The sequence below is a fragment of the Falco punctatus genome (assembly GCF_963210335.1).
Source record: "Falco punctatus genome assembly, chromosome: 2".
NCBI classification, from domain to species: Eukaryota; Metazoa; Chordata; class Aves; order Falconiformes; family Falconidae; genus Falco; species Falco punctatus.
Window position 1 is genome coordinate 36,725,490 of NC_137581.1, and position 23,224 is coordinate 36,748,713.

The following is a 23,224-nucleotide window of genomic DNA, read 5'->3' on the forward strand; positions in this document are numbered from 1 at the left end:
ATCAGGAAAGAAACGTATATAAATTAAATAAGAAGCCAAAGGAACAAAATAAAATAAAAAAAAGAAGTATCTGCAGGGCATCAGTGTGAAAAAATGTTTAAGCTGCCTGTTATTAACTGCTCAACCTGTTTTATGCTGGCTTTCTGCATAATTATGTTACAGAGGAGGGGGGAAAGAACAGATGTTGAATAAAGATTGAAAATAAGAAAATGAGACTGTTAAGAAAAATAGTTGTGGTTGCTCTCAGCTAGATATTTTTGGCAAGACTTTTCGACAGCAATCTATTTCTCAAATTCATTGCCCATTTCTGCAAGATTAATGTAAAACAAAATGTTTCTTTTTAAGTCTGATCAGTTGAACAATTATACAGCTCCAATAATCCCCAAGTCAGTCTTTCAGAAAGCAGCTGAATGTTTCCTCAAGCAGTTTCATAAATTAGATTAAATGAATATGATATCAGGTCAGAAACCCTGTAAGCTCTTTTCATGGGAAGTTGTTGATAGCTTATATAATTAGCTGGTTTTTTCATGCTTTGTAAATATCCAAATAATCCATACAAGATACATTTTTCACAATCTTTACAGAATAAATGCCACAAAACTATACTTTTGTGTTTTTCTGTCCCCTTTTCTCACACTTATGTCATGCTTTAAAGCAAGTTGAACTATCATTTTTTTAAGAATGTCTCAATTTTTTTCTGTGCTTAGTTGATATTTTCTGGCAGTGGGTTTGAATGCATTATGAAGTTGCTGTCAGATTAGAGCTATATAAAAAAGGGGGCAGAAACTACATGCAGAGTTGCTACACTAAATCGTTTGCATCACCACTAAACTGTACACTCCCTTTTACCCTGAGCAGATTATTTACCTCAGTGGGAGTTATTCCTGAATAGACTCTGCAGTGTCTCTTAACTAAAAGAATTATGTGCTTTAATGCAACTGCTACTGCACTTTTTCAGAGATGGCTATTCACAGGGTTAAGATAAAATCAAAGATATTTTGGGAGAGGGATTCAGATGTGAAATGAATCCTTTCCCCAAAGTTTTAATTTTCTTCTTGTTAACTAAAAATATTTTATTTTTCAAGCATTCCCGACTTTGCTTTCCTTTGCTATCCTCACCCTACATACCATCACAAGTAGACTTCAGTCTGTTGAACTGCTTCTTTCAGGTGAGCAAATACTTCATCTGCTAGCTGTCTTCTCTTGTGATCCAAAATTGACATGTGAGATTATAAAGCTGTGTAGGGTTTGTTTCTTGAAAAGTTGCAGGAAAAAAAGTTACAGATAAGAACTTAATAGACTGTGTTTTTACTTCAAGAGCTTACAAGTAATTTGATGAAGAACCCACATACTTGTATGCATTTTGTATTCAGTGGATTTGGACAGAATTTCCTCTGAAAAAAATATTCAAAATTTTGTCACTGTCTTATTCTATTTGCTTTGGTCCTGCTAGAGCTTCTAAAAGAAACTATGTCATCTGGAAGAGGTACAGATATGAAAAAAAGGACCATGTGTGCTTGTATTACTTTGGATGTGTGAAGTGTGCATGTGCGTTTTCTAGATATATTCTTATTACAGATTCTTACTGTAATTCCAAGTGAGTAGCAGTAGCTCAATATTATAGTATGCTTTAAACTGCAACTGTGCCATTACCACCAATCTCTATAGGAGAGCATGGTTCATGGGTACCAGCGGGCTGATGGATCTGTCTGTGGAATCAGAACAAATTTTTCTTATGATTCATTTTTTGCCACAGATAAGCCATAAAAGAAAGACAACAGATTGATGGAGGTTTAGTTTTTCTGCTCTTGTTTTAAACAGTAGATGTAGAACAGGTTCTTCTATTTTATAGCCTGAAGCTGAGCTGTCAACATAAAAGATGTAGGGACTTAATACCTGAGAGCTGGGCAGAAGAATTACTTCCCACTTTTTTTAGAGCAGATTAAACACCGCACAATATAGCTCATTACTACCTAATGTAAATTTATTGAAAAGGCAGTTTTTGCTAAAGCATGAAATACTTGGTTTTATTATTACCTGCTTTACTGCAAGACACAGATTTCAGCTGAGAATGAAAAAGTTTTTCATTTATAATATGCCTGTCCATATTGTGAGAAATTCTATACCTGACCAAGAATATAAAGCTTGAAACATCATTTCTGCTTTTTGCCTGTGTGAGTGCCTGTGACTGACTCTATGTCTCACTTGGTAATGTAACTCTCTCATGTAACTGCAGTCAATGTACAATTATGAGCTTATTAAATCTGTACTTCATGAGGAAAAAAACCTCAGAACTGATTACAATATGCAAATTAACATAACTGAAGGTGATAACCATTCAGGTTTTGTTCAGCTTTAGAGATTAATTCTGTGCCTTATTTTTAGTTCTGTATATTTTTATTCAATGAAAAAGTGAAATTGTGGACATTTCAGAAAACCACACGTAACTATCAGACAAGCATTGCATTGCACATTTGAAGGAGGAATAGAGGAAGAGAAACATGAACAGACAAACAAAAACAAGATAAGAAATAGAAGACTGAAGAATAAAAATGAAAGGAAAATAATTAAGTAATATGTTGCTTTGCGCATATTTGGCAATAGTTTATATTTCATGAAAACAAACATACTTTTCTGAAGCTATTTCCTATGTTTATCACTACAGATACACATATATACTTCTAAAAATAGATCCTTTGGATGTGCATAAGATAAAAAGTTCCACTGTCTTCATTTCAGCTCACCTCCTTTTTGAGTAAAACTCTGGATGTGTGGAACAGCTCAAGTTAGACCTCATCTAGAGTACAGTTTTGGGCATCTTTTAAAATGCATCACATTTCTTTTGCCCTACAAACAAAATTATTTCTTAATTTTAGATTACAGAAGTGGTTACAGTTAAATAATTTTGCTGTATATTTATAACAGAACCAAGGCAGGTAGAGTATTCTTCAAGTAAAAATGTGCTGAAGTGCATTCTGGTTTAGAGCTTACTGCAGAAAAAAAGAACCCCAAACCAACTTTTTTTCTGTTACATAACATTTTTTCCAGGTTTGCTTAATACTAGTTTAAAGGGGAAAAAAATTAAAAGCAAAAAAAGCCACACCCAATACAGTTGAGCTGAACCACAACCATTGAAATAAACTAAAAGTGAAACCTGAAGGGATTTGTGACTTACTGAAGTAAAGAAACTGTTTTAGAAGGTGGACTGGGAGGTATTTATAATCACTGATGTTATTTTTTTGTTTGTTTGTTTTTAATAGGATTTTGCCTTTAAGCAAAGCAGGTATATGCCAGACATTCCCTCTTCTTGCATGTTTGACAACATATATTTTATGCATTTTTGTAAGTTTTTCCTTGTCATTTGAATTCTTCAGAATGACCTATTGATAAATGCTCCATTTTAAAAGATTATTTTCTACTTATGCAGAAAATGGCATGCTATAAGCCTGCTAGGTTTAAAGTTTGTTTATCTGAAAGTTTATATTCATAAATTTCCTTCTTTTTGTGAACTGATCTTGGATGTAACTTAAAAATTTATCCAAATAAAAGGTATTTCTTGTGGCTGAAGGTTTATAATATAGTGCATACTGGGGAATGGTAAGTCTAAATTTGCAATTCTAATTTAGAGAAAGAGTCATCAGTAGAGTATTTCCTCAGCTTTTGCCTTCTATTCCCCCTAATCTTTCTATTTTGATCTGATAGAAATATGTTGGCTTCTTATGGCTAATTTTGTCCCCTAATCTCTTGAAACTTCTCCTTTCTTGAACTTTGCTCCAAGTATGAGAGTACAGAAAGTAATCTGCTCTATTTTTTAAAGTTGCACTAGGAGATCTTTTTTCGTATGGATGGAGTAGGTATATAAGCAATCTAACTTAAATGAGTTCTTTCTTGACTGGTGTAGAAAGATACGGTTTCATTAACTGTGTGTGAATGTGTTGTTGTGCGATGTAACACAGCTGGGCACAACAAGCTGGAGCATGTCTTCCAAGAAATTTCAGAACAGCTTTCTTGAAAACTGCTGTGAAAGAAATAGCACATTTTTGTAGCAAGACTGATTAATCAAAATAGGACTTTCCTAACTCAGAAACAAAAAGAATCCAATTTGATGTCAGTTCTTCAGCTCTCTGCTCATAATCACTGCCAAAATCATGTGCAAATTGTCTTGTTATAGAAGGCTGTATTTAGAGTAGGGAACCAAGTATTTTCAAGTATTTCTGCCTAAAGATGGTAACCTACATCTAATTTAGACATTTGGAGTGCAATTTTCGTCCACATTCATATACCTAATTAGTAATGGGACTCAGATTAACTGTAAATATTTACATGAGCATGCACATGGAGTTGACTGTCTTGAGTAGACCTCCAGGTACTATAATGGGAAGTTTGACACCTATCTGGCATATGGACATCTTCCTTGGAGGCACAAAGGCATCGGAATCTGGGGCTACGTCCCTCTTCCATTCCTTAGGTGTAAATGTGTGTACCTGTCTGTGTGAACAGCACAAAGCAAGACAAGTGGAGGTTTCTGGGTTAGTTGTGTCAGAACAACCTGGACATATTAGGAAATCTTTTTAATCAGGCTAATCTGCTTCTCAATGAGAAGCCATTTAAACATACTTTACATTGATTTGGCAAGGAAGTGATATTTGAAAACCCTAGCCAATAAGTAGTTTATGCTGGCATTCATGGTCACCTAGGTGTCTTTCAGATAGTAAAAAAAAAAAAAAAAAAATCCTATGTAGAAGGGATCAGTTATTCAACAACAGTTGTGGAAAAAATAATTTGATTTTTAGATACATTTTCAGTTTTTTTAGAAATAATGTCATGAAATTGCAATTTGTGTCTGCTTGTTTCCCTGATTACCCATTAATTCTGAACCAGTTTCTGCCCAAGGACACAGGCTTCAAAAATATGGTTCCACAGATTTTGTGGATAGACAGCTGTAATAGACTATCTAAGTGCCCAATATAAGTGAAAAACTGATGTCACAGATTATTAGACACTGAAGACTCTTGACTGGAGAAAGTCATTAACAATGCCTCAGTTACTGAGAAAGCTTCAAGCAGGCTGTGCCTTCCAAGACATGTTAGTCAATAATAATACAAAAATTTGCAGAAAATAAGCTTTCATTAGTTCCATTGCTCATGGAACTATTTGTTATTAGCTTGTTATCTTTGCAGACAGTGCAACAGAAACAGGTCTAGTGAACAGATTTAAGCTCAGGGAGACTAACAGCCCTGTGGAGAAGCTCAAGAAGGACAAAATTGTCATGACCAGGAGTACTAGGGGAACAGAGATGACAGAAGGCCACTGAATGTGCAGAATTATTCAGAGCTTTGAAAAAGTTTAAATTTCCTTCGGTGGCAGATGGAAAGTCAGAAGATGAAATAGTCAGTGAAGCGACACTCCAAAAATCAGGGACAAGCAATCTGACTTCTGAGGCTTTTGAGAGGCTGGCAAAACATTTGATTTGCAAATACTGATAGAATATACATGTATTTAATGCAGGGAGGAGTTGCCTTTCTTTCCTTTCTTGTATTCTTAAAGCAGACAAGTTCTATTTAGAAGGAAATTAGAGATAACTAATAACTCAGCTTCTCCGGATCTGCTCCCAAGTCCACTTCACTGAGCAATGGATTTTGCATGCCTGTGGGAAGTCTCCATAAGAGAAAGGGAAAATGCAAACACCACCGGTGTGTTTTGAGAATGTTACAGATTCTTCTCTGTGCATGAGAGATAATCAGGTTCTTGGTATAATTACTAATTACTCACAATTATCACCAGTTGTATTCATGGGACAGGATACACTTCTATGATAGAATAAGATTACAGTATGTGTCCTTTCTAACGCCTTATAGCATCTTCTTAAATTATGTTCTTTTTGTGATTCTTTACCTGATTTTACTCATGTATCTTTAAAGCTGCTTGTTAAGAAAAAACATTTTAACAGCTGTCCTTGCACTCTGGGATGAATGCATTATGGATATAGAATTGTCTTTGCACTTCTTACAATCACCTCTTTTCACCTCTTCATGCAGTGAACGCCTCCAGCTTGTTGTCACTGCACTTGATTGCAGCATAAGAGGTTTACAGGGTCAAAGCTAGTCTTGTATCTTTTGTTATGTCATGCAAGTCTTACAGGCTTTACTCTTATACTTTCGATTTTAACATGGCTTTTTTTGTACTTTAATAATTACTTTTAGAAGTGCTTAATAGGGTAATTAAGTACTTTTCGTACATTTGTGCAACAAATGTATGAAAATGTAGGCATTGTAGACAGAAATTTGTCTCTATAATATAGATTCAACAATATCCTTGTGAACATTTATGTTTATGTATCTATATCAAGGTGATCTCTGACAAAATGTCAGTAGGATATAATAAATTGCCTTTGTCCTGTAACTTTGCCAGACTCATCTGCCCCCAAATCCACTAGTGTCTTTTGCTAGGATCTGTTCTGCCATTCCAAACCTATATGTACATCAAAGAGATGCAACTAAAAAATAAAAACGAATTGTCAGATAACGACATTGCAAAATTTTGAGCAAGATTTAATTTTCACAAATGGAATCAATATCTGCACTAACAGCAGCTTTTCTTTACTATTATATGACCTAGTTCAGGAAGATGATGCATTCATGTTTGATTTTAATCATGTGTGATCTCACTGAAAATGAGGGAAACTGTATATTCTTTCTGAAATCCTTTAGAAAGTGAAAGATTAAAATATATACTGTAAAGAGTTGAACAACGAATTTGTCAGAACTTACCCTAGTGAGCACTCAGAGCACCTGGAGACACTGAATGAGGACACAGAATAAATAAAATATTTTAAAATAATTTTGTCTTTTTCTTGTCCGAAACACTTGACATTTCCCATAACTTTGGTGGGTAGAAAGAGGCTTTAGACAGGGAAAAGGAATGTTAAATTTGGGTCTGTTTTAGCACCCAGGCTGTATTACATTTTAAGATAATCACATGGTATGAGTTAAGGATTTTATCTGTATTACAGATCTGATATCGGAAGGCTTTAATTCCCCATAGCAGCCTTTGATAATTCAATTAGTCTCTCAAAAAAGTTGGGAATAGCTGATAAATTCACTTTAATGTTAAATCACATACCCCAGCAGGTTCTCTTAATATGATTGCTTCTCAGGGAGCTTAGCTCTAGAGGTGATACCTCCCAAAGGCAACTTTCTGCAAGGAATATGTGGGCCTTTGGAGCAGATTGAAAGAACTGTCTGTACCAACATAGCTTCTTACCATTAATAAAGTTGCTTCAGATCATGACAGTGATCTCATTCACTCAGATGGCTGTCCATCCAGTGTAATTTATTTTAATTTGCAGCCTTAGTTTCCTCCATGGAACAGATTCCATGAATATGATGAATGATGCCAGGAATAGAGAATATCATTAAAGAAGCTGAATTTAACCCTTCCCTTTAAACATTGTCATTTGGGATTCCCAAATCCTATTGGTAGACACTGATTGCTGAATAACACGTAGGAGGGAATTAGCTAGATATGCATTGGCTATGTCTTTGGAGAATGCTAACAATAACACCAGTTCTGTTTGTCTACCTTTAGGATATGAACAAAGAATATGTTAGACACAAAAGATGAACAACAGGATTTAGCGTGGTAAATAGATGCATGTCCCTGCAGAAGTCAGGTAGCAAAGCAGAGAGAAAAATCCTAACAAGAAAATGCTGTTTACTACTTGCAAACAGTTGGCCTTAATAGGCAGATTGTCACTGACCTTCTGTACAGGATTACAGTTTTGCTAGAAGGAAGACTTAAATTTTAGATGTATTCATCCATGTCATCAAAGATGCATGTTGTCATCACAGTTAGAGCAGGCTAACTGACATTGAAAGCTTATAGAAAATGCTGTATTTTCCTTTCTAAAGGTAATGAATAAAAAGTAACAGAAATATACATATCCTTCTCTGTGTGAAATGCTTTATTCTGTATTTTTAGTCCACTTTGATTTCCTGTTTTGAATAGGCAATTATATTCAAGGATAACATTTCCCAGTTGTTTTATAAAACAGATTCTTGCAGTAACCAGAATAAATAAATTCCTTTAGGTATATTTTTTTTCAAAGAAAAATTACAAAGAAAAAGTAATTTCTAATGAATTAATCCTAGTAAAAGGTATGGAAGGTATTCTAGTAAAAGTTATGGAAGGTATTTTACATAAACATTTAGGTTTAATATCTGTTTTCTTTTGTTTTTTAACTCAAAAATTAGACTTACATGATAGCTTCTTTCTATTCAGACTGGTTAACCTATTTAGAATTGCCCTTTATTTTTCTGTGCTAGTTTTATATTTTTTCATATAGTTTTAATGTTTATTTTATTTTTAATATTCCTGAGTTTTTATTTTTCATGTTCCTGAGTTTCTTTCTACTCTAAAATAGTATGCTCTAAAACTGAAAATATCTACCTAGTATATTTTGTGAATATTATTACTTTGTCCACTAATGGCTCTGAAATATACTTCTTGAAGTTATACAGGTGCAATGAACTGCGGATGAAAATGTTGAAGGCAGTTTGTAATATTAAGCTGCAACTGAATTTATTTGTATATCATGTAGACCAGTAGGCTTTAGTGGATAAATGCAGTCATGGTAATATATCACAGGAACATTTGATAATGCAGATGTACTCTACAGGATTACCATCATTGGTTTTCCACTTGATTATGTTTAAAGAAAAATTAACTGCTAAATAAGTGTGTCAGCTTTTCAAAGGACTGAGACTGATGTTTTATGAACAAAATTGTTGACAATAGTTTATCATCCCAGTCTGACTTTCTGAGAAGTATTGACTCAACATTTTTTAATCAAAAAACACGTTTAAATTTAAAATTTTAAACTGAGAATTTATTTAAAGAAGGAGTATTTGCATTGATGTTGAAAGCCACAGAGTTAATGAATGGAAATCTTCAGTCCTACTCAACCTTTAAAATAAGAATTTTGAGATCAGAATTATTTCTGAGAATGGAATTACTGACTGGTAGGAATTCCAGGTATGCTGCTCTCAATTAATTTTATTTTGTCCTTGGAAAGAAGAGAAGTGTCATACCATGATTTACTTTTGAGCATCTCAAAGAACTTAAAGTCTGACTCCAAAATCCAAGGCTAGCAATTCTGTACTCTCAGGACAGGCAGGTAGATCTGAAAAATCTAGTACATAAATATGGGCTATGACTCATGAAGCTTCCTTCCCTTTATTTTCCTAGTTAAGCAAAAGCTTTGGTAATATTTGCAGAAGATCTGTAGGCTTGAACTATAGATGAAAGGGAAAATTGGATTTTATCATCTTTGCAAGGTATCCAGCACCCTGCTGTCTTTAGGATTCAGCTAGGTCTGTGAGCCAACAGAACCTGGGCTGCAAAGCCAAGGTATGGCTGGACAGGAGAGCTGGCAAGAAGGATGTTGGCTTTCTGACTTTAAATTCCAGCAGGAGCTAGGATGATGTGCTGGTTATACCTAAGGTGCCAACTTGCTCTGTAGACAAAGCATAGTTGATCAGTTGATCAACTGCTGATCAGCAGCTGATTTGTCTTCCTAAATTTCTGGAAATGAAATAAATAATCTAAATTAAACTAAACTAAAATGCAATATGCCACTTTACAACATGTCAAACATCTTGGTTCTGTGAAGTTGGCAACGCCTATACATCAGCAAAGCCACTCCCTGCTATGGTTTTGACAAGAACTTAGTTGGAGCCAGAGCTGTAGCTGCAGTGGACCAGCTACAGTTTGCCTCAGTGAAGAGCAGCAGATCCCAGTATGTTCCTTCAGGGATTTAAAATAACACAAATTTTAATGCTGTAAAAAAAGCAGTAGCTTGGTATAAGCACAGTAGCACAGTATTAGGGGAGAAGGAAAGTTGCTTTACTTTTGCAATAAAATAGCTCAGTGGAAAAATACCAGGAATCTTGATCAGACTAGGTATTGAATGAATAAATTCTGTGGAAATCCCAGAACTTATATGGATGTGTAATCACTGGGTTATTAGTTTGCAAGGGGACAATTTTCCTACCAATGGGAGGACAATCTTCATTAAGAGCATGTCTTGGAAAAGGTGATTCATAATGCTGAGTTACACACCTAAATTCCATCTACATTAAATTAGGGAACATTGGACCTTTATATTCAAAACAGGCAGTTTTCTGAGGGCTGAAAAGCTTAAGGCAGCTAATAGGAAAAGCCAGACCGATGGGTATGTATCCCTAACACAGCGGTAGATATATTCAAGATATCACCTTCATGCACATTCAGTGAAGATAGGTAGGCCTATCCGAGAAGTGGTTTAGGTCTGGAGCTTATCACTGAAATGAATGCTTTTTGAATCCATCCTTCTCCATTGCCTCTAGAGACAGCATAAGAATTCTAGCCTAATGTCAATTGTCAGAAATTAAATTGTGTGGCAATCTCTGTTTCTTGAATGAAATAGTTTTTTTTCTTATAGCTGCTATTAGGCACCTGATGAAACTAATATTCATCATCTGACTTCCTGTGGGGTTTTCTTCAGTTCCTTGATTGACAAGAACTCTCCCTTAAAAAGCAGATTAGATGAAAGCTCTCTCTGGTTTGCTTCATTGTTGAGTGATAATAAAACTTAAACAGGAAAGGTGAAAAAAGTATGGCCTGTCTTCCTGCTTACGAGGATTTAGTGCACATGGTAGGAGGAAATCAGGCTCTCCAGAAGACTTCAGCTGTAGGAATACTTTTTCCCTGAATCCTAAATTAGGGAGGTACAGTTGCCTTAGGAAAGACTATACTTAATAGTCTTGCTCAAAGACACAAATCTTAGTAAAAGAAACACCTTGAGCTTATTTCATTTTTGTTATCATGAATGATGTCAGATGTCAAATCAACAGCATTTTTTTATCTTACTTTACAGGAAGAATATTTTCTGTGTGTTGTCCCAGTTAGAAGCATTTTTTTTTTTTTACTTTGCTAGGGGGTTTTGAGATGAACATCAACACAAAGTTTAAACTTCAAAACGTCTTCAATTTAGTATTAGTTCTATGCAGCTACCTCCATCTTGTAGAGTATTACTGTTCTGCATGGTCAGCCTAACCAAAGAACAAGATTTTCCACGTTCTTTGATCTTTTAAAAATATATTGAAATCTGAAATCAAGTGCTTTGCCTAAGTCCTGACTTTTCTGGCAACAGTGAGCTGAATAATGTACTGATATATAGAGTCCCTCTAATATTATCTTAAAAAAAAAAAATTACATATCTTCATAATCGGTCCATCTATGTCTGTCAAATGATGAAATGCTCTGAAGTCTGTTGTTGATAAAAGGGGGAGGACCCACAATCAAGAAAGGGTGGGTGGGTGGTGGTGGTAGTGAAGAAGAAGAGAATAAATGGAAAAACTAATTCCAGCTAAGACAACCCCGTTTGATTCAGAGGCTGTACAAAGTGCCAAATGTCATGCTAAACGAAGAGCATAATCTCTTTAAACATATTCAGAAGGCAGAGCTGAAATATTTTGCTTATAGCCATAGTACAGAGCTCTTTGCATATCTTGCCAATAACACAAAAATAATTCTACAAAAATCACATATATCCTTTCATTTATTTCCTTTGCATTAACCATCTAGGTTAGAGGGTTTTTACATACTAATACTGGGGACAATTAAGTCTCTTTAACACAGAGACAGATGCCAGATGTATGCATGTAACAGTTACAGAGGAAGCATATGCATAGTATCAACTCTACAAATGGTCGGGCTCCCTAGGCACTCGACAGTTTTGAAGCTAAGGGAGGGAATGTTTTTATGTTATAACATTTTCCCTTGGTGGTAGCAAATTAGCTGCCTTGTATCCATCTTCAGCTGGAACTGCAGAGAGTCACTTGAGAGCTTACAAATAAGTTTAATGCTGTGCTAAACTGTTTCTTAGATACCTGAGAAGTGGGATACATGCATGCCAGTGCTGTAACAAGTGGGCTTTAAAAAAAAAAAAAGTTTGAATTTTTGGGTTTTTTTCCTCTCATAAGACAAATTTTTCTTACCTTAATTCCTTACAGAATTTGTTCAAGGTCAGACCAGGCTTGCTTTCAGTTATGGTGCTTCACACACAATTTTTGTCTCCTTGGGAATTAAAGCAATTATTTTTCTTAAACAAAAACAAAGCAAAGCTACATTTTTATTAGGAAACCCAGAGGCTGTTTTTGAACACCCATGCAGCAGATATCAGGGGCCAGTTTTATCTGCTTCCCATTATTTGTGATACAAGAATTCAAGCCAATAATAACTGTACAGGTCTCTTGCCTTTTCTTTCCAATAGAACAAAACAGCTGGGAGGAAAGGTACCCATTAAAATCAAGTCATGGTGGAAAGCATACATGAATCTCTAAATCAAGTAAATATTATAGTGATAAGTTCCAGTAAATGAAAAGGTCTCTTTAAATACTCTGAGGATGTTGTTCATGATCCATGTCTAGCACAGGTTTTACTGCACTTTATAGTATGTCTGCCCCATTTCTAGGGGTGTAGTATCTTCATCACCTCTACAGAGTAAAGATTTTCTTAAAGGAAGTCAATAGATTGACACTGACACATATTCTGAATCCTTCAGCAGCTTTAATGGTAGCAGCTGCATCTTTTACTTGCTTTACCAGAACAGTGTTTAACTTACGTATTGCTTCACTGCTGGATTTCCTTTGTAGGGTGTTCAGATAAGTTAGCTGAGGGCACAGTTAAGAGAAATTAACCTGACTGCATCTTACTTGGTGGTGGTGTTTGTAACTAGCTTTTAAGTCTATTTCCAGGACTAAAATACAATTTTTATAAGAACATGGCTCAGATGAGAGATTGCCAGAGAACAGAGAAATAGCTTCTAAGAGTTAGCAGGCTTAAAAAGTGAAAACAATGAACACATAATGACAACACCTTTGGAAATAGTTCCCAAATTAACAATTTTTCTTAAAGGTATGTTTTGTCATATCACAGTACTCTGATATCAATACAAAACTTGAAGATATAACAAATGCAAAGATGACAAGTAAAAAGGTGACTTTCAGTTGAGCAGCTCATCTGCTGGAAAGAAAAGTAACTAGCAGGAGAGACTTTCTGCATTAGTGTTCTATAATCTCCTCAATCCTTGAAAAATATGAAAGTGAACTGGACCTTAAGGTTTGTGATGAAGGGTTTGGAAAAGAAAGATGTGACTACTCTGAGGACATCTTCACTAAGTGTCTTTCAGAAATCTATTTACATTTCATGAAGAACATGAAAATATGGTTTTAAATCTGTTTACATGTACAATATTTTTTTTTTCCAAACTGGTTATATTTAAAGGGTCAGATTTGAAAAATGCATGCTCAATTATTATTTCTGATTGAACCAATTGGAGCACTATGCAGGCAGAAAGCTAAGATAGCATTGTGAAACTCAAATTCCTAACAGGATGTGGGTGCTTCATAAATAGACATAAAGGTAATCCCATTCTGCAAGTCTCTTTTGAAGGTGGTAATAAAGGACAACACCAGCATCTGGTAAACAATAGTCTAGGGCACCATCTAATCAAACAATAATGAATATGTTACTTATCATCGCATAGGCAAGACTCTATATGAAGCTCTGAAATAATTTTTTTTTTCCTAAGAAGATATTTTTGTATCTGTATGTCCAAGTGAGTTCCTTAAGATGTCTGGATAACTTCATAGTATTTCTGAGCACTGCATTATGAAAAGTGTTCTTCATCTTGTTCTGTCAGACACGTTGTACCTCCCATGAAGTCCAAAGTATATGACCTGTATACATCAACCTTCTGAAGCAGAGAATGATACCCAGTGGGCTTTTCCATCTATCAGTATAAACCAGACATGGTCTCATTATGTCTGGTAAAGGAGATTTTGAATGTAAATCCAGACATACTGGCAGGAATGTGGAGGAAACTACTCTTTTTCACCAAAGTGGCCAGATTTTGAATGGTTCAGCATCCATATAGCCTTTAGTAATTTTTTGTGAGGCTTAAAAACCCCCAAAGCAGACAGCATTTGAAAAGCTTTATTGCATTGATTCTGTTTTGGACAAAATCATGCTCCTACACAGAATCTGTCAGATTTTCATTCAAGAGAGTCCACCTATAGTCAGGATGAAAACAGAGCCATCAAAAGGGCATAGAAACAGATTTCTTCAGAAGCTTGTCATGTCTCTCTCCTCAGTGGCACCCTCATCAGTCAATGTCTGTAAACAAGTTGTCATATTCAAATTTGAGACAAGTTTACAAAGCAAAAATCTTGGTGCATTCTAATTAAAGATTTGTATATTGAGATAATTGGCAACTGTTGAGGGAGGCTCAATGGTGTAATATATAGCTGATTGTTGGTGGCTTGACAGTGTGACACATGGGGATAGCTTCCTTAAATTATGGAGCTTTTTATTGGTATTTTCAGGAAATGTCAACAGCATGATTATATTTTCATTGATGTTGTCTTTCCTTTTGTTAGTCATAATCACTTTTACCTCTTGTCTCTAACTGTACAATCTATTAATATTTGTATAGGATGCCTCACAATGGACCTCATTAGTGACCACATTGCCACAGTACAACATACAGTGTTAACATTTACTAAATATTACAAATTACATACGGAAATTATTGATATTATAATTATGAATAGCTTACAATAAAGTTAGTAAAAGAATGTGAATATCATGCAAATATTACAGATTATTATGCAAATTCAGTTAGATTTCAGATTTAAGAGTCATTGCATTTTTAGATGCTAGTACTAAAACAATTCCACTGTAAAATCTGTGGAACTGCCTTGATCAAGAATAGCAAAATGTGTTATATTAGAAATGTTTATTCTAACAAATCCACAAGCCTGTTCTCTTCTGTAAATTACTGCAGTTTTGTTTCTCTTCTTTTCCAGGAAACAGCTTTTGGGCTCTACAACAAAGATTTACTGTTTAAAATGGTGAATTTGTCAGGTTACTGAAGTTTCCCTGTAGCTTCTCAGCTAAACGCAGGGCTGGCATAGCTAGCCCTTGTACATTTCCTCCCTGCAGCCCTGGGCTAGGAAAAGGTTTTTTATGGTGGGATGGCTAAAAAGCTAAAATATCTTTCCATGACTGTCATATGGGCTTCTTACTGCAAATTAGAGTAGGTGCCAGTGTGACCTACAGGCAAATGTTGGAAACCAAAACCGTGTGTCCTTCCTCAGCCTCTCCTCTTTCTCCTCTAACAGGAAGAAATGAGACACCCTTTGTACTAGTCAGATATTTTCAGTTCACTGCCAACTATAAACTTCTGTGTACCTTTGAGAAGCATAGTGAAAAATTTCAAGGCCTGTGAGCTGTGCCTGGGCCACAGATAGACATTTTCTACTGTGGAAGTTTTGACATTGTGAATTTTGGAAGCAGAGCCTTTCCCTGTCTGTGACTCACAGGTTTGATTTGCCTCCAGAACAGCAAGGCAGAGGCCAAAGACCCATTCTTGGGATCTGTGGACCAGCCCGCTGTGAGGATGGAAAATTTTCAGGTAACAGAAATGTTTTCTTGCTCTTATGCTGTCTTTAAATACAAATATGTGATTGCCATTAAATTGTAAGCATGAATTTAAAGCATACTTCTGTAAGAAAAATATTAAATGTTCTGTAGGGCTCCACATAATCCTGAAATATTCCTCCAATATTTATGGTTTGTGACAAATATGAACTAGAATTAAATCCACAGGACCACCATCTTTTTATTGTTTTTGAAATGTTTTATGCCATGTCAATATAAAAATATATTCCCTTTATCTTGTGTCCAGAAAACAAGGAAAAAACAAAAAAAACCCCAAACAAAACCCCAACAAATGACAACAGGGAAACTGCGTAAGTGTTACAGACCTCAGAAGCTCATAGTTATAATATCAGGAAAAGACCACGTGATCCAAGAGGTTTAAAAGTGGCAGTCTATTCTCACTTTACTGCCAGTCATTTTGCTCATCTGAGCTATATAATTGCTTTGCCTAACTGAAAGGACCCTTTAAACAGACAAGCCAATATAAATACTGATTGGAGACAGCTCTGTTTAATAACAGCAAGCATGTGTATAGAAGTATTTGTTTACCTCTGCTCATTTATGTCAAAATCAATTGTAATTAAGCAGGAAGCCAACCACAGAAGTAGTACTTTAACTGATTGTTCTCATCCGAAGTGTCGTATAGCCCCAGTGTTTAGGACATGTCAGAGAAGCCCATTATTTTTCTCCTGCAATAAAGACCTACTTACAGTCCCTTCAGTTCCTTAGTAAAGGCAATTGCCTATCTCAAATTAAAAAAAAAAAAAAAAAGACACTATTTCATATAAATTCAGGGCAGTGGGGGTGGGGGGATGTTCTGGCCATAATACAGAATTTACTGAAGTTCTGAAAGGCAATGTTATTTATATTCTCTGTTAGACATTAGATGCCATTTATTGTCCAACTGTTTACGCATATGTACAGAAAATACAGAATTTTCGTATCTATTCAAGGTATTAAAATAGATAAACCATACTTTATTTTACCTTGTTTTTTCAAAAGCAAGTACTGGTGGGGTTTTTTACGTAGTATGTTTGTGGTTAGACCAAAGAAATATAAGCTACAGAGGATTTTATACCTTGTTTCATTATTGAGTGAATTCTAAATGAAAATATTTTCAATAATGAACACAAATTCACATCAACGGTGAAATGAATCTATCTCCTAGGGAAGTCAGTGTGAACTCCATGCATGCATTCAAAGGCAGACCTTTTTCTTTGCAATATGAAACAAGGGTCAGCAAACGTGCATTGCTGTTCACTCTGTAATGCAATGAAGAACAGTGTATTTCAAGAGTGAAGGTAGACCATATAAACAGCGCAAAACTGAAACAGAAAGGAGAAGACATACACTTTGAAATGGGTCGTCCAATGTATTTTTCATTTGGAGCTGTTAGTTGATAGCCACTTCAGTCAACTGAGCCAGCCAATGAGCCAGCCCTGACAATCAATGATTTTTTATTTAGCTTCTGTATTTATAGAAAAGAAGAAATAAAAAGAAAAGTCAATTAGAAGGAGGGGTGTCTATGTGATAGTAAAATCTAGGCATCACCTGTTGAAACGGGAAAAAAAAGGTAAATATCTGAAAGATAGGCTAGCATTTCCTAGGACAGTAAAAAAAAAAAAAAACCAACAAAAACCACACCAAAATTTCTGACACTTTAAAACATTCAGTGTTATTTCTGCACTTACCTAGCCATATTCTTATTTAGCCTTCATAAATGAACATAGTGTAATACAGAGCTACATTTTTTTAATTTATTTTGTGAGTAAAACGTTCTTAGAAAAGAATGCATTTGATTGACCATTTACCAGGTCAAATTTTATAAATTATTATGATTTGAACTCTGCCTCGTTTATCTTCAAATACAATTTGATAACATCATTACAGGTTTTGGGAGGAATATGGTTGTCTAGTTCGAGGCATGTGTCCAGGTTTGTATATAGGGGAAATCAATTTTTAAATGTACGTCTGTACATATGCATATATGCTTTTATGTTTTTTTTATACTTTTAAATTCTGATTTCCCCTCTCTATACAAGCTTGGGCATTTATATTATATGGAGTATTTTGATAGAGTATAGTGTTCTTCATCTTATATACTTACACTGCTATAAACACAGTACATGAAATATTTATTGAAAATGTTTGCTGATGTTTTATGTACATGGATTGTTTAGTTTTTATTTGCTTTTCTGCTTTGTGTGTATGTGTAATTTAAATAATTACAGTCCAGTTAAATTAGAAAAAATGCTGTATTTATTAACTCATTTTGGCTACATTGAGTCAGTGTTCAAAAAAAAAAAAAAAGAATTCTTGAGTTTCTTCTTCGTTATCATTATGCAAATTTCATATAATTAGTGAGCCAAACCAATATATCTCAGTTTTAGCCATTGGAAGGAGCCAGCTATCTAAAGCATTAGTTAATTAACTTCATAGTGCCATATATTTAGGGTTAAATCAGTACCCATAATTAATTCTGTGTATAGTATTTGTGAGGAAAGTATAGGAAATTAAAGATAGCACAAAAAAAATCTTTTACTTTAAGTTTGCTACAGAAAGCGTGTGTTAGACACAGCTTCTCTGGTAATATAGAATAAAATATACAAGGTATGTCTTGTGTTGAACCAAAATACATACCTTGCATTGCATTTTTTTATGTTGTTAACATAACTTTCATCCTACGCCATCTGAAATTTCTATCCACTACACATTGCCTATCCAGGTGACTTGTTTCCAGATAGCTTGTTTCCTTTTACTTTCTATAGTTGATAATTTAGCAGTTCTATTTTAGCATATGTTCTCCCCCAAGTGCATAAAGCACTTCTGACTGTTTACCCTTAAAGCTCCAGAGAGTTAGCAAAACCCCTAGGCTGCTTCTGTTTATTGCAAACACTTGGACTGTTAAGGGTTTATTTTCAACAGGAGGGAGACAAGTACAGAGATAAAGACAGGTGGTGCATATCACTCTACCAGCATATCTTGCTGTACAGTATGGTGTATGACCTCTTTTACATATATATATATTTATATATTTACCTTTAAATTGATTCTGATTTCTCATCTATACTAATTTGGCCCTTGGTGGTAGTAGTTCACTTCATGCTTATAAAATGCCTGTTCAGTTTTTTTCACTGTTAGCCATAGCAGTCAAAGTTACAGGCTAATGGTGAGACAAGCAGCCTATAATGTATGATAATCAATACTGAAAATCCATTTCCTATGATGTGACATAAAAGAGTGAAGTGAAAAGACACAGATTTTCAAGACTAGAACACCAAAGCCCATGCAGTGCAGGTGGTTTTAACTTCAAGGTCATTTAGTATTTGTTTCTTCTTTTCTGACTTCATATTTAATTCAGTCACTGCTAGGATGCCCAGGGAGCAGAAATGGAAAATTAGTCAATACTGTGAGTATGAATGCAAGTATAAAAACTGCTTTAGCAAATGCAGGAAATGAGAAGGGGAAGGAAGATATGGAGTGCAATACATATATAACATATATATGCTATATTATATATATCTTTTACTTAGAGATTGCCAGCAAACTTTCTATCTTTATTGGCAGTAATGAATAATGCAAATACTGTGTAAAAGTCATCCTCATACCCAGTGTATGGGTACATGTATAAGAGCTAAGAATTTAAAATCTTGGAACATAAATTGGTTATAACAAAATTAACCTAATCAGTCTTGAAAATCTCAAGGCATAGTTTTTGGCAAAGCACTGAAAACAAAATGTAGTTAACTTATTTCCAGTGGCTGAGAACTTCTTTAATCTTTACCTTTCATCTGAAGTTTGTTTATTTAAATCTCATCTCAGGATTTTTTTTTTTTTAAACAAATACTGTTTAGTCAAGTTTTAGAATAAGAGACAGTGCTGAAATACAGTTTCCCAGTTGTATATTTCATATGTATATATATGTTGTCAAAGTAGATAGCAGAGAATTGTATATAAATATATGAACATTTATTTAATGCATTTTAAGATAATATAACACAGAACTACTACCAGAAAAGCAGGAAGTTTTCTTTCTACAGATGGTAGTTTTGTGGTCTAATAACAGGCTGTAACCTACTGAAATCTTCCCAGTTGTGTTTACTAATTGTCTCCCAATACACTACGAGGTGTTGACACATTAAAGTTGGTTACAAAGTTTTACAGGAAGTGCTACTTCCCCCCAGTCCCCACCCCCCGCACCACCCACACACCCCACCCCTGTGAAAAAGAAACGAGCAAAGAGGAGTCCTGCTTTGATAGAGAATTGAAAAGAGAGAGAGCAGCAGAGACAAGTGTTGGTCCATTGTCTGTGCAGTTCTGAACATTTTGTGGTAGCTAGCACACATCGTGTTTTTACTTTTACCTTTTGTTGAAAAAAGACCAAAAAATATTTACAAAAAATAATACAAAGGATAGGTAAATTTACAAACAATTGTTTGGAAAGCTGATTAATTCCTTATGAAAACCATTAAAAGTGCCAGAAAACTTTTACTCAATGTTGTCATGATTTCCATATAAGAAAAAATATTTTTAGATATAGAGAAAAACCTAAAGAAAACATCTGTTCTTTCCCCTTACTATACAAGTTCACTTTTAAAGCTAGAGGCTGAGCTTACACAAATCTACTCTGTAGGATTAGGATGAAGAGCAAAATAACAAAATTAATGAATAGCAAGCATTTACAAAATCTAAAGTTCTAGAAATAACATTGAAATGGTTGAGCTTGGAGCATTTTTATTTTTTATTTTTCTGTTGGATTTCTCTGATAAAATGAAATGAAACCTGGCTAGTATTAACTATTGCCCATCCCATACTAAAGCTTGGAACCTTCCTCTCCAATGCTTTTCCCCTTGTGTTTTTTAAAATACATTGATTTGGTTTGTTTTGTGGAGGTTTATGTTTCCCTTTTTTGAGAGAAAGAATAGCATTTTCACTTGGCTTTTTTAAGCAGCAGCTGTTTGATGCTGTAGAAGCTCTGGAAAACGAGATATAGAGAACTTTAGTAGAGGCGAACTAATGGGTGGAATGAGCTGTATAGCAATGTCCTTTATTTGTATGGCTTCCTTTTTATCAAGCATTTGTCACTGCATATATTGTCTCTATGGTTATGCATACCAATGCCATCCCATTCAAGTTAAGTAAAATCAAACACTGCAAACTTAAATGTCTTCCTTAAACTCTTAGTTCTGTCTCTGTGTTACATTCCCAGGATTAGGGTTGTCTTTCACTCATGCTTTACATTATGATAATTCTAATTTTTATTGTACACTAAAACCAGCATGCACCTTACTTTTCCTTAGAGGTCATAGAATTATAGAATGGTTTCAGTTGGAAGGGACCTTGAAATATCACCCAGTCCAGCCCCCCTGCCATTGCCAAGAATATCTCTCACTAGATCAGGTTGCTCAAAGCTCCATCCAACCTGACTTTTAAATCTTCCAGTGATGGGGCATCCACAACTTCTCTGGGAAACCTGTTCCGGTGTCTCACCACCCTCATATTAATGAGTTTCATCCTTATGTATAATCTAAATCTACCCTCTTTCAGTTTATGCAGCCCAGGATACAATTGACTTTCTGGGCTGTAAGCAAATGTCCAATTTTTCATTCCCCAGTATCCCCAAGTCCTTCTCCGCAGGGCTGCTCTCAATGATTCATCCCCAACTCTGTATTGATAGTGGTTGTTTCCCTTACCTGGGCGCAGGATCTTGCACTTGGCCTTGTTGAACTTCATGGGCCCACCTCTCAAGCCTGTCAAGGCCCCTCTGGATGACATCCTTTTCCTCTAGCGAATCAACTGCACCACTAAACTTGGTGTTATCTACAAACTTCTGAGGTTGCACTCAGTTCCTCTGTCTATGTCACCGATGCAGGTATTAAATAGTTAGTCCCAGTGTGCACCCTTGAGGGACACTACTCGTTACCAGTTTCCATGTAGACACTGAGCCATTGACTGCAACTCGTTGCATGTTGCCATTCAGCCAATTCTTTATCCATCTAACTGTCCATCCACCAAACCCATATCTCTCTAATTCAGCAGCAAGAATATTGGGGGTGGCAGGGACGGGACTGTATTAAAGGCCTTACAAAAGTCTAGGTAGTTGATGTCCATAGCTCTTCCCTTGTCCACTGACACAATCTCTCCATCATAGAAGACCACTAGATTAGCCAAGACACAGTCATACTTTGGTGAAGCCATGTTGTCTGTCTCTAATCACCTCCCTGTCTTCCATATGTTTTGATATATCTTCCAGGAACATCTGTTCCATGATCTTACCAGGCACAGAGGTGAGGGTGACTCACTTCTATGAATTTTATATTTTAAATCTTTCTGTTATGTTATTTTCCTCAAAAATCACCCTGTGTTCTCCTCTCCCTGTACCTCATTCTCTCTTGCTTTTCGTATTTTTTTAGGGATTACATCAGTCTTAGATTCTAAAATCTTGAAGGAAGGGAGCCCATACACAGAATGACACTTCTTCACAGATCTGCATCATTAACAAGTGTCAGTTCTGAGTAAATTATCCCACCTCATTTTGATCGATAGCTGTGACGTAACAAAATTTTGTTTATATTTAAGCCACATTTATTCACGTCTTTTTGCAAATGTGAACAGTCAATGCTGTTTACACTATTGGATTCTCACAGATCACCTTTGGTGTTTATTCTGTCAGGTTTCTGTACACCTTTGCTGTTTGTTCTGTGCTAGGTTTCTGAAGTGCACCTGTCCATGAATCTGGTGGTGATAGCATAACATTACTATGAATATCTATTGTAATTTAGAAAGATGACGATCACTTAAATTTTCCCTGTCTTTGGGTCAACACGTTTGTTCTGCTTTTCTGAAGACCTGTTGTGCATATTACTGTTTCATCATTACATTTAAAGGATACTCACAGTTTTTTGTCTAATTGCAATTCTAAGCAATTTATAAATAGTACATTCCTCAAATAAAATTAATATTTGAACCCATCTACCCATTTTTGCAGAAGAAAATGCTTAAAAACTAAAGACTAGCTTATAGCTGACTGAAACATCGAGATGATAAAAGGATTTATGCTATCAGTATCAACTAGAGAGTACCAGCTAGAGAGTACTGAGAAGAAAACAGAAAGCAACTTGGGTCAGACTTGTGTTTTTCTAAGAAACAGATTTAAAGGGTATTTCTGGAATTTTCCTTATCCTTGACATGAGTTTAAAGTTATGCTTACAATTATAAAATGGTAAATGATGGCTCAAATGTATTCTATTTGTATAAAACGACAGACAAACTAAGGCTTTTAAAACGAACGTGTTCCTTGAATTGTAGAACAGAAAGTATCAAAATTTATGTTCTAAAAGTCTTACTTAGCTGTATTCTTTGAAAGAAGTAAGAATATAGGAATCCTATCTGAAAACATTATCAGTTCAAACAGTGTGTCATGGTTTATCATTCTTCCAAATTGTATGTATTGAGCAAATCCATTTTCAGTTACTTGCACCAAAACAAAAAAAAAGGGGGAAACTGATTACATGATCCATACTCCAATCTAATAAAATTGCAATATGCACTTTTTGACAAGCTTATATTTAATGCATACTGATGGAAAATTCTACTTCTCTGTTCTCAGCAGGAAAAGTAGGCTTTTTAAGAAAACCTTTTTATTTTGTGACTGTCACACAACATAACAATTATAAAAGAA

At 35.2% G+C, this 23,224-nt stretch overlaps 1 protein-coding gene across 5 annotated transcripts in view; it reads left to right on the forward strand.

The window, feature by feature from the left end:
- The window catches only part of PCDH17 (protocadherin 17), a 93,327-nt gene that overhangs the window by 65,044 nt on the left and 5,059 nt on the right, over positions 1-23,224 (forward strand). For 3 of the 5 annotated variants that reach the window (XM_080375519.1, XM_080375518.1, XM_080375517.1), the window contains one exon: positions 15,443-15,517. The exons of 1 other annotated variant lie outside the window; for it this stretch is intronic. In XM_080375519.1, coding sequence (XP_080231645.1) covers positions 15,443-15,517 — 75 coding nt within the window. Of the gene's footprint in view, positions 1-15,425; positions 15,518-23,224 lie in introns of all 5 variants that reach the window. One more of the 5 variants, XM_080375521.1, reaches the window with a different exon arrangement.